This window comes from Salmo salar, chromosome ssa09 (assembly GCF_905237065.1).
Source record: "Salmo salar chromosome ssa09, Ssal_v3.1, whole genome shotgun sequence".
NCBI classification, from domain to species: Eukaryota; Metazoa; Chordata; class Actinopteri; order Salmoniformes; family Salmonidae; genus Salmo; species Salmo salar.
Genome location: NC_059450.1, coordinates 106,082,891 through 106,095,465, shown reverse-complemented (window position 1 = coordinate 106,095,465; position 12,575 = coordinate 106,082,891). Strand labels below are relative to the sequence as shown.

General features: G+C 44.5%; 1 protein-coding gene across 6 annotated transcripts in view; it reads left to right on the top strand.

Annotated features, from left to right (window-relative positions):
* The window catches only part of dgkd (diacylglycerol kinase delta), a 171,794-nt gene that overhangs the window by 64,028 nt on the left and 95,191 nt on the right, over nucleotides 1–12,575 (top strand). For all 6 annotated transcript variants that reach the window (XR_006771103.1, XR_006771102.1, XM_045724294.1 and 3 more), the window contains one exon: nucleotides 8,191–8,295. Coding sequence is in view for 4 of the 6 variants with exons in the window: in XM_045724294.1 (XP_045580250.1) it covers nucleotides 8,191–8,295 (105 nt within the window). In the remaining 2 variants the exon portion in view is untranslated. The remainder of the gene's footprint in view (nucleotides 1–8,190; nucleotides 8,296–12,575) is intronic.

Here is a 12,575-nt window from a genome sequence, read left to right as displayed (position 1 = left end):
GCCGCTATTCGGATATAACGATGGATTATTTTGGACCAAACCAACATTTGTTATTGAAGTAGCAGTCCTGGGTGTGCATTCTGACGAAGACAACAAAAGGTAATGAAACTTTTATAATAGTAAATATGATTATGGTGAGTGCTAAACTTGCCGGGTGTCTAAATAGCGAGCCCGTGAAGCCTGGGCTATGTACTTAGAATATTGCAAAATGTGCTTTCACCAAAAAGCTATTTTAAAATCGGACATATCGAATGCATAGAGGAGGTCTGTATCTATAATTCTTAAAATAATTGTTATGCTTTTTGTGAACGTTTATCGTGAGTAATTTAGTAAAATGTTAGCGAATTCCCCGGAAGTTTGCGGGGGGTATGCTAGTTCTGAACGTCACATGCTAATGTAAAAAGCTGTTTTTTGATATAAATATGAACTTGATTGAACAAAACATGCATGTATTGTATAACATAATGTCCTAGGGTTGTCATCTGATGAAGATCATCAAAGGTGAGTGCTGCATTTAGCTGTCTTCTGGGTTTTGGTGACATTATATGCTGGCTTGAAAAATGGGTGTCTGATTATTTCTGGCTTGGTACTCTGCTGACATAATCTAATGTTTTGCTTTCGTTGTAAAGCCTTTTTGAAATCGGACAGTGTGGTTAGATTAACGAGAGTCTTGTCTTTAAATGGCTGTAAAATAGTCATATGTTTGAGAAATTGAAGTAATAGGATTTTTAAGGTTTTGAAAATCGCGCCACAGGCTGGCAGTGGCTGTTACGTAGGTGGGACGCAAGCGTCCCACCTAGCCCATAGAGGTTATCCAACAATGCAGTTTTAAGACAAGTAAAAAATAAGAAATTAAAGTAACAAGTAATTAAAGAACAGCAGTAAAATAACAATAGCAAGGCTATATACAGGGGGTACCAGTAGAGTCAATGTGCGGAGGCACCGGTTAGTTGAGGTAATTGAGGTAATATGTAAATGTAGATTAAAGTGACTATGCATCGATAATAAACAGAGAATTGCATCAGTGCTACCGCTTGCCATGTGGTAGCAGAGAGAACAGTCTATGACTAGGTTGGCTGGAGTCTTTGACACATTTTATGGCCTTCCTCTGACACTGCCTGGTAATAGAGGTCTTAGATGGCAGGAAGCTTTGCCCCAGTGATGTACTGGGCCGTACGTACTACCCTCTGTAGTGCCTTGCGGTCGAAGGCCGAGCAGTTGCCATACCAGGCAGTGATGCAACCAGTCAGGATGTTCTCGATGGTGCAGCTGTAGAACTTTTTGAGGATCTGAGGACCCATGCCAAATATTTTCCATCTCCTGAGGGGGAATAGGTTTTGTCGTGCCTTCTTCACGACTGTCTTGGTGTGCTTGGACCATGTTTGTGACACCAAGGAACTTGAAGCTCTCAACCTGCTCCACTACAGCCCAGTCGATGAGAATGGGGGCGTGCTCGGTCCTCCTTTTCTTGTACTCCACAATCATCTCATTTTTCTGGATCACGTTGAGGGAGAGGTTGTTGTCCTGGCACCACACGGTCAGGTCTCTGACCTCCTTCCTATAGACTCATTGTTGTCGGTGATCAGGCCTACCACTGTTGTGTCATCAGCAAACTTAATGATGGTATTGGAGTCGTTCCTAGCCATGCAGTCATGAGTGAACAGGGAGTACATGAGGGGACTGAGCACGCCCCTGAGGGGCCCCCATGTTGAGGATCAGCGTGGCGGCTGTGTTGTTACCTACCCTTACCACTTGGGGGCGACCCGTCAGGAAGTCCAGGATCCAGTTGCAGAGGGAGGTGTTTAGTCCCAGGGTCCTTAGCTTAGTGATGAGCTTTGAGGGCACTATAGGGTTGAACGCTGAGCTGTAGTCAATGAATAGTAGTCTCACATAGGTGTTCCATTTGTCCAGGTGGGAAAGGGCAGTGTGGAGTGCAATAGAGATTGTGTCATCTGTGGATCTGTTGGGGTGGTATGCAAATTCTAGGATAATGGTGTTGATGTGAGCCATGACCAGCCTTTCAAAGCACTTCATCGCTACAGACGTGAGTGCTACGGGTCGTTAGTCATTTACATTTACATTTAAGTCATTTAGCAGACGCTCTTATCCAGAGCGACTTACAAATTGGTGCATTCACCTTATGATATCCAGTGGAACAACCACTTTACAATAGTGCATCTAAATCTTTTAGGGGGGGGGGTTAGAAGGATTACTTTATCCTATCCTAGGTATTCCTTAAAGAGGTGGGGTTTCAGGTGTCTCCGGAAGGTGGTGATTGACTCCGCTGTCCTGGCGTCGTAAGGGAGCATGTTCCACCATTGAGGTGCCAGAGCAGCGAACAGTTTTGACTGGGCTGAGCGGGAACTGTGCTTCCTCAGAGGTAGGGGGGCCAGCAGGCCAGAGGTGGATGAACGCAGTGCCCTTGTTTGGGTGTAGGGCCTGATCAGAGCCTGAAGGTATGGAGGTGCCGTTCCCTTCACAGCTCCGTAGGCAATCACCATGGTCTTGTAGCGGATGCGAGCTTCAACTGGAAGCCAGTGGAGAGAGCGGATGAGCGGGGTGACGTGAGAGAACTTGGGAAGGTTGAACACCAGACGGGCTGCGGCGTTCTGGATGAGTTGTAGGGGTTTAATGGCACAGGCAGGGAGCCCAGCCAACAGCGAGTTGCAGTAATCCAGACGGGAGATGACAAGTGCCTGGATTAGGACCTGCGCCGCTTCCTGTGTGAGGCAGGGTCGTACTCTGCGAATGTTGTAGAGCATGAACCTACAGGATCGGGTCACCGCCTTGATGTTAGTGGAGAACGACAGGGTGTTGTCCAGGATCACGCCAAGGTTCTTGGCACTCTGGGAGGAGGACACAAGGGAGTTGTCAACCGTGATGGCGAGATCATGGAACGGGCAGTCCTTCCCCGGGAGGAAGAGCAGCTCCGTCTTGCCGAGGTTCAGCTTGAGGTGGTGATCCGTCATCCACACTGATATGTCTGACAGACATGCAGAGATGCGATTCGCCGCCTGGTTATCAGAAGGGGAAAAGGAGAAGATTAATTGTGTGTCATCTGCATAGCAATGATAGGAGAGACCATGTGAGGATATGACAGAGCCAAGTGACTTGGTCTATAGCGAGAATAGGAGAGGGCCTAGAACAGAGCCCTGGGGGACACCAGTGGTGAGAGCGCATGGTGCGGAGACAGATTCTCGCCACGCCACCTGGTAGGAGCGACCTGTCAGGTAGGACGCAATCCAAGCGTGGGCCGCGCCGGAGATGCCCAACTCGGAGAGGGTAGAGAGGAGGATCTGATGGTTCACAGTATCAAAGGCAGCAGATAGGTCTAGAAGGATGAGAGCAGAGGAGAGAGAGTTAGCTTTAGCAGTGCGGAGAGCCTCCGTGACACAGAGAAGAGCAGTCTCAGTTGAATGACCAGTCTTGAAACCTGACTGATTAGGATCAAGAAGGTCATTCTGAGAGAGATAGCAGGAGAGCTGGCCAAGGACGGCACGTTCAAGAGTTTTGGAGAGAAAAGAAAGAAGGGATACTGGTCTGTAGTTGTTGACATCGGAGGGATCGAGTGTAGGTTTTTTCAGAAGGGGTGCAACTCTCGCTCTCTTGAAGACGGAAGGGACGTAGCCAGCGGTCAAGGATGAGTTGATGAGCGAGGTGAGGAAGGGGAGAAGGTCTCCGGAAATGGTCTGGAGAAGAGAGGAGGGGATAGGGTCAAGTGGGCAGGTTGTTGGGCGGCCGGCCGTCACAAGACGCGAGATTTCATCTGGAGAGAGAGGGGAGAAAGAGGTCAAAGCACAGGGTAGGGCAGTGTGAGCAGGACCAGCGATGTCGTTTGACTTAGCAAACGAGGATCGGATATCGTCAACCTTCTTTTCAAAATGGTTGACGAAGTCATCCACAGAGAGGGAGGAGGGGGGGAGGATACAGGAGGGAGGAGAAGGTAGCAAAGAGCTTCCTAGGGTTAGAGGCAAATGCTTGGAATTTAGAGTGGTAGAAAGTGGCTTTAGCAGCAGAGACAGAAGAGGAGAATGTAGAGAGGAGGGAGTGAAAAGATGCCAGGTCCGCAGGGAGGCGAGTTCTCCTCCATTTCCGCTCGGCTGCCCGGAGCCCTGTTCTGTGAGCTCGTAGTGAGTCGTCGAGCCACGGAGCAGGAGGGGATTGACCGAGCCGGCCTGGAGGATAGGGGACAGAGAAAATCAAAGGATGCAGAAAGGGAGGAGAGGAGGGTTGAGGAAGCAGAATCAGGAGATAGGTTTGAGCAGAGGGAAGAGATGATAGGCTGGAAGAGGAGAGAGTAGCGGGAGAGAGAGAGCGAAGGTTGGGACGGCGCAATACCATCCGAGTAGGGGGAGAGTGAGAAGTGTTGGATGAGAGCGAGAGGGAAAAGGATACAAGGTAGTGGTCGGAGACTTGGAGGGGAGTTGCAATGAGATTAGTGGAAGAACAGCATCTAGTAAAGATGAGGTCAAGCGTATTGCCTGCCTTGTGAGTAGGGGGGGAAGGTGAGAGGGTGAGGTCGAAAGAGGAGAGGAGTGGAAAGAAGGAGGCAGAGAGGAATGAGTCGAAGGTAGACGTGGGGAGGTTAAAGTCACCCAGAACTGTGAGAGGTGAGCCATCCTCAGGAAAGGAACTTATCAAGGCGTCAAGCTCATTGATGAACTCTCCAAGGGAACCTGGAGGGCGATAAATGATAAGGATGTTAAGCTTGAAAGGGCTGGTAACTGTGACAGCATGGAATTCAAATGAGGAGATAGACAGATCATCAGTCATTTAGGCAGGTTACTTTAGTGTTCTTGGGCACAGGGACTATGGTGGTCTGCTTGAAACATGTTGGTATTACAGATTCCGTCAGGGAGAGGTTGAAAATGTCAGTGAAAACACTTGCCAGTTGGTCAGCGCATGCTCGGAGTACACGTCCTGGTAATCCATCTGGCCCTGCGGCCTTGTGAATGTTGACCTGTTTTAAAGGTCTTACTCACATCGGCTACGGAGAGCGTGATCACACAATCATCCGGAACAGCTAATGCTCTCATGCATGTTTCAGTATTATTTGCCTCGAAGCGAGCATAGAAGTAATTTAGCTTGTCTGGTAGGCCCGTGTCACTGGGCAGCTCGCGGCTGCGCTTCCTTTTTGTAGTCTGTAATAGTTTGCAAGCCCTGCCACATCCGACGCGTCAGAGCCGGTTTCGTGTGATGGGATCTTAGTCCTGTATTGATGCTTTGCTTGTTTGATGGTTCGTCAGAGGGCATAGCGGGATTTCAAATAAGCTTCCGGGTTGGAGTCCCGCTCCTTGAAAGTGGCAGCTCTACCCTTTAGCTCAGTACGGATGTTGCCTGTAATCCATGGCTTCTGGTCGTGGTATGTACGTACAGTCACTGTGGTGACGACGTCATCGATGCACTTATTGATGAAGCCAGTGAGTGATGTGGTGTACTCCTCAATGCCATCGGAAGAATCCCAGAACATATTCCAGTCTGTGCTAGCAAAACTGTCCTGTAGCTTAGCATCTGCTTCATCTGACCACTTTTTTATTGACAGAGTCATTGGTGCTTCCTGCTTTAGTTATCGCTTGTTAGCAGGAATCAGGAGGATAGAATTATGGTCAGATTTGCCAAATGGAGGTTGAGGGAGAGCTTTGTATGCATCTCTGTGTGGGAAGTAAAGGTGGTCTAGAGTTTTTTTTTTCTCTCTGGTTGCATCATATTTAACAAGCTGGTAGAAATTTGGTGAAATGGATTTAAGTTTCCCTGCACTAAAGTCCCTGGCCACTAGGAGCGCCTCCTGGATGAGCTTTTTCCTGTTTGCTTATGGCCCTATACAGCTCATTGAGTGCGGTCTTAGTGCCAGTATCGGTTTGTGTTGGTAAATAGGTAGCGACATAGAATATAGATAAACTCTTTTGGTAAATAGTGTGGTCTACAGCTTATCATGAGATACTCTACCTCAGGCGAGCAAACCTTGAGACTTCCTTAGATATCATGCACCAGCTGTTGTTTACAAATATACATAGGCCGCACCCCTTGTCTTACCAGAGGCTACTGTTCTATCCTGCTGATACATTGTATAACCCGCCAACTGTATGCTATTCATGTCATCGTTCAGCCACGACTCGGTGAAACATAAGCTTATTACACTTTTTAATGTCCTGTTGGTAGGATATACGTGCTTGTAGTTCGTGTTTTTTATTATTCAATGATTGTACGTTGGCTAATAGGACCGATGGTATGGGCAAATTACTCACTCGCCGTAAAGGCAAATTACTCACTCGCCACCGGATCCTTACAAGGCACCTTGACCTTCGTCCTCGATGTCTCCGTCTCTTTCTCCTGCGAATGACGGGATAAGGGCCTTTTCGGTTGTCTGGAGTAAATGTCTCTCGTCCGACTCCTTAAAGATAAAGTTGTCTCAGTACGAGGTGAGTAATCGCTGTTCTGATTTCTAGAAGTTATTTTCGGTCATAAGAGGCAGTGGCAGAAACATTATGTACAAAATTAGGAGACCGTAAAACGTCAGCCGTTCTCTCCGGTGCCATCATCATAATCAATAGTCTACTTGCCACTGAAAAACATTCCCATAGCATGATGCTGCCACCACCGTGCTTCACCGTAGGGATGGTGCCAGGTTTCCTCCAGACGTGATGCTTGGCATTGAGGCCAAAGAGTTCAATTTTTGTTTCATCATTGTTTCTCATTTAGTTTAGTTTCATTTAGTTTCTCATTGTCTGAGAGCCCTTTAGGTGCCTTTTGGCAAACTCCAAGCGAGCTGTCATGTGCCTTTTACTGAGGAGTGGCTTCCGTCTGGCCACTCTACCATAAAGGCCTGATTGGTGGAGTGCTGCAGAGATGGTTGTCCTTCTGGAAGGTTCTCCCTTCTCCACAGAGGAACTCTGGAGCTCTGTCAGAGTGACCGTCAGGTTCTTGGTCACCTCCCTGACCAAGGCCCTTCTCCCCGATTGCTCAGTTTGGCCGGGCAGCCAGCTTTAGGAAGAGTGTAGGTGGTTCCAATCTTCTTCCATTTAGGAATGATGGATGCCACTGTGAGCTTAGGGACCTTCATTGCTGCAGACATTTTTTGGTATTCTTCCCAGACCTGTGCCTCGACACAATCCTGTCTCGGAGCTCTACGGACAATTCCTTCGACCTCATGGCTTGGTATTTGCTCAGACATGCTCTGTAAACTGTGGGACTTTATATAGACAGGTGTGTGCCTTTCCAAATCATGCCCAATCAATTGAATTTACCACAGGTGGACTCTAATCAAGTTGTAGAAACATCTCAAGGATGATAAATCGACACAGGTTGCACCTGAGCTCAAATGGTCTGAATACTTATTTACTTATTTTTTTCCTTTGTCATTATGGGGTATTGTGTGTAGAATGATGAGGGGGGAAAAAATATTTTATCCTTTTTAGAATATGCTGTAACGTAACAAAATGTGGAAAAAGGGAAGGGGCCAAGAATACTTTCCGAATGCACTGTATACCAAAATTGGCTTTATACCTGTTCAAACAACACACTCCAGGTGGCAGTATGCACCCTTTCAGTTTGTTTACCAACTCATAGAAGAAGAAATGGACTACTTTAAAATGGAGATGTCCTCAATGGCCCCCCATGGTGTCACAGATGCCATAATGCGACAGATGCAAAGAGAAGTCTTACTAAGTCTATTGTGTGTGTGTGTGGGCCATCTTAAGTGCATGCGTGTTTGCGGTGCTGGTCTCTGGGAGAGAGGAAAGGCGTGCGACTATTTTTATCCATCTGGGAACAGGAGCCCCTTTGTGAAGAAGCTGTGGAGGAAAGGAAATGGACGTCCGCTCTGTGGAAATAGCGCTACTTACCCACATTCATCCACAACCTCTGACCCAATCAATCTATCAATACATACACACACGCACAGACTCACAACTTTTCCAAAAAGCACAGTCGTACATCTAATAAAGCTGATACACAGGCACGTTCACCCTCACACACATCTTTGTGTCACATTTGTGCACACACACACACTCAAGTTGGCCCATCAACTCAGTCAGAGTGCCAAAGCATGGGACTGGATGTGCTTTCTTCTGTGTTTGCATTCCTGGCCACATGGCATTGCACAACCCCTGGTTTCATTTCTCTGAGCACTTGGTGTGTCTTGCGCTCTCTCTTTCTGTTAAGTGATATTTGTCTTGTCCTCTCTCTGTGTAGATCATCACTCCTTGTCGCCGGCTGATTCTGTGTGCGGAGAACAGGAAAGAGATGGAGGACTGGATGGCAGCCCTGAAGAGCGTTCAGAACAGAGAACACTTTGAGGTGAGGGCAAGGTCACAGAGTCAGGGGTAAGAGGTCAGGGGTCACTCTTCTCTACCTCGCTTCTCATCCAATCCCAGGGTAAGTCCCATTAATCTCTCCTTCCTCTTGAAGTGTGCGCTCATTCACTACTCCCCACAAATGGAAAAGCATTGGGCTACAGGGAGATTCCATGTACCAGTCATTTTCTTCCAAATCCCTGAAGGTATGTTAACACAATGCACACTTTGAGAAAGCAGAGATACCTGGGACCCCCCCCCAAAAAAAAAATTGCCGCTGTACTCTACTCTCCTTGCCTAGACACTTGCGTGGAAGGAAAGGAGAAGCGGGGTACCTAGTCAGTTGTCCAACTGAATGTATTCAACTGAAATGTGTCTTCCGGGAAAGGATACGTACAACAGGTACTATGGTAATAGCTCCGATTTGACCTTTAGTAGGTTACAGTGGTTCTTCCTTTAAAAGTTTTGAGCTCATGCCGTGACCGTTAGTGGTAGATGGTGGCATTATGTCATTGCACCCCCCTATCACTAGGATGAGTTAGAATGCTAATCTATCGGTAGTCTAAACTGTGGCACAAATGGACTATCTTTTCGTAAATTTTATGGTGTTTTCAGTCTGAGAGTCTCTCTTCTCTGGCACTAGAGTCCTGCATCAGGGAACAACAACAAAAAACTGTCAGTGGTCCTGTAGTTAAGAGAGAAATTGGGTAAATACAATGGGGGAATTTCACTTGACGTGGATTTTTGAAAAATAGGCACTGGGGGCTTTTGGTTTCTCTCTCTCTAAAAACAGAAATAAATTATTCTAAATAACAAACAAAAAAATACAACTTTTCCATTACCGTGTAGTTTATCAATAAAATGGACTGACGGGGATGTGGACATACTCGATATACATATCCCGAAAGAAATAATCTCACTCCAGTACATTTAATAGAAAGTTGGCAAAAATAGTTAGATCTTGCTACCATGGAAAGGAAAATTTGGACATAAATTATGGACTTTATCGAACAAAACAACATTTATTGTGGACCTGGGATTCCTGGAAGTACCTTCTGATGAAGATCATCAAAGGTAAGTGAATATTTATAATGCTATTTATGATTTTCGATGACTCCAAAATGGCGGCTATCTGTATTGCCTGATGTATTTTTCTGAGCGCCGTACTCAGATTATTGCAAAGTGTGCTTTCCCCGTGAAGATTTTTTTTAAATCTGTCACAGCGGTTGCATTAACTTCCCTGGGCAAGCGTCCCACCCTAGTCAACAGCCAGTGGAATCGCGTGGTGCGAAATACAAATACCTCAAAAATGCTATAACTTAGATTTCTCAAACATATGACTATTTTACACCATTTTAAAGACAAGACTCTCGTTAATGTAACCACATTGTTCGATTTCAAAAAGGTTTTACAGCGAAAGCAAAACATTAGATTATGTCAGGAGAGTACCCTGCCAAAAATAATCACATAGCCATTTTCCAAGCAAGCATATATGTCACACAAACCAAACCACAGCTAAATACAGCACTAACCTTTGATGATCTTCATCAGATGACACTCCTTGGACATTATGTTATACAATACATGCATGTTTTGTTCAATCAAGTTCATAGTTATATCAAAAACCAGCTTTTTACATTAGCATGTGATGTTCAGAACTAGCATACCCACCGCAAACTTCCGGTGAATTTACTAAATTACTCATGATATACGTTCACAAAATACATTACAATTATTTTAAGAATTATAGATACAGAACTCCTTTATGCAATCGCTATGTCTGATTTTAAAATAGCTTTTCGGCGAAAGCACATTTTGCAATATTCTGAGTACATAGCTCGGCCATCACGGCTAGCTATTTTGACACCCACCAAGTTTGGGACTCACTAAACTCAGAATTACTATTAGAAAATTGGATTACCTTTGCTGTTCTTCGTCAGAATGCACTCCCACGACTTCTACTTCAACAACAAATGTTGTTTTGGTTCCAAATAATCCATAGTTATATTCAAATAGCTCCGTTTTGTTCGTGCGTTCAGGTCACTATCCGAAGGGTGACGCGCGAGCGCATTTCGTGACCAAAAAATTCTAAATATTCCATTACGTACTTAGAAGCATGTCAAACGCTGTTTAAAATCCATTTTTATGCTATTTTTCTCGTAAAATAGCGATCATATTCCAACCGGGCAACGTTGTATTCATTCAAAGGCTGAAAGAAAAAAATGGAGAATTCTCGTGACCGCGCATCTGTCTCACTGTCCCCAGGCTGACCACTCACAAACAGAGCTGTTGTACTTTGCCCAGAGACAGCAGACACACCATTCCACTTTCTGGCGGCTTTAGAGAGCCAATGGGAGCCTTAGAAAGTGTCACGTTACAGCACAGATGCTGTTTTTTCGATAGAGATGCAACAGAAGGACAACAAATTGTCAGACAGGGCACTTCCTGTATGGAATCTTCTCAGGTTTTGGCCTGCCATATGAGTTCTGTTATACTCACAGACACCATTCAAACAGTTTTAGAAACTTTAGAGTGTTTTGTATCCAAAACTACTAATTATATGCATGTTCTCATTTCTGGGCAAGAGTAGTAACCAGATTAAATCGGGTAAAAAAAAAATATCCGGCCGTGCAAATACTGCCCCCTAGCCCCAACAGGTTAAGGAGATATTATCTATAATTCTTTGAATAACAGTTTTTAATATTTTGTCAACGTTTATGATGAGTATTTTTGTAAATATTTGTGCTGATTCACCGGCAGTTTTGGAGGCAAAATATTTTCTGAACTTCACGCTCCAATGTAATTTTTTATTTTTTTTTAGATAAATATGAACTTTATCGAACAAAACATACATGTATTGTGTAACATTGATACCTAGGAGTGTCATCTGATGAAGATTGTCAAAGGTTAGTGCTTAATTTTAGCTGTATTTCTGTTTTTTGTGACCCCTCTCCTGCTTGGAAAATGGCTGTGTGGTTTTTCTTGTGTTGGCACTGTCCTAACATAATCTAACTTTATGCTTTCGCCATAAAGCCTTTTTGAAATCGGACAATGTGGTTGGATTAAGGAGAGGTGTATCTTTAAAATGGTGTAAAATAGTTGTAGGTTTGAGAAATTTGAATTATGACATTTTGTTGTTTTGAATTTGCCGCCCTGATATTTCACTGGCTGTGTCCCGCAGCCCATAGAAGTTAAAGGCTGACATTGGTTGATTTTAATACTTCTGATAGCCAAAATTCTAACTCCACCCATAACTTTTGGGCTTTTTAACATTCCCAGAAGGCAGATTATTATAACCTACTGCAGGCCTAAAACCTATGGGTTTAACCTTCTAAATTAATGATTATATTGATTATATAACTCTTAATGAGTTCCGAGAGCTGATCTGTTATCCAACGATTATTATTATTATTTCCCCTGCATTATAATTATATAAATGCCCCTTAGATATTCTTTAAGGTTTTACATTTCTAAATCAATATCACACACCTGTTCTGCCATAATGAAAAATGCCCCTTAAATATTAATTTTGAATCCTCCAATCTAATTTAATTAGATCTACAGTGCTAATTAGATCATAAGTCCACTCAAGTTTCTTCAACTGTTTTCCGACTGTGATTAGAGCGATGTTGATGTTGTGCCGTGATGCCATCAGATTCCAGATTGCCTTTGCCGATCGTTCATCTTCAATCATCAGTGAGTCGATGGCTTGAATAGTCTCGCTGGAAATGTTAGTTAATGTAAAAATGTACAGCATACAGTAAAGACCAGCAGTACATTTATTTCAGCATTATTTTTAGCATTATTAGGCCTACTTTACTGTATTGTAGCCTACTGTACCTGTTCATTTTCCTGGGATTTCGATTTCGGTGTAACACGGGAATAGCACTGTCCGTGACCATAATCCCCAAGTCTAACAGTATTTACTGACATGTTTAATTGTTCAAGGGTCCTTTCTCTTCTCTGTGCTGGAGTTATTTTAAGAATACAAAGGAATCCATCCAGCCTTGATAGACTATCAGCAGAACAATAGACTCTTACCGAGTCCACCAAACGCATTGTTTTCTAACCACATCTGGATGGATCCATAACGAATTACTATGGGAGTAAATATCACTGAATGAAAGTATTGCAATAAAGTAGGCTAATGAAGGCCACAAAGTGTTGCTTACTGGAACACCCAAAGTCATCCAATTGTTATAATAGGATTTGAAGCAATAGCCTACCCGCGTGTGGTCAACTATTTCAGCACCGTTTCGCGCTGCTCTGAGACAAGCATGGGGA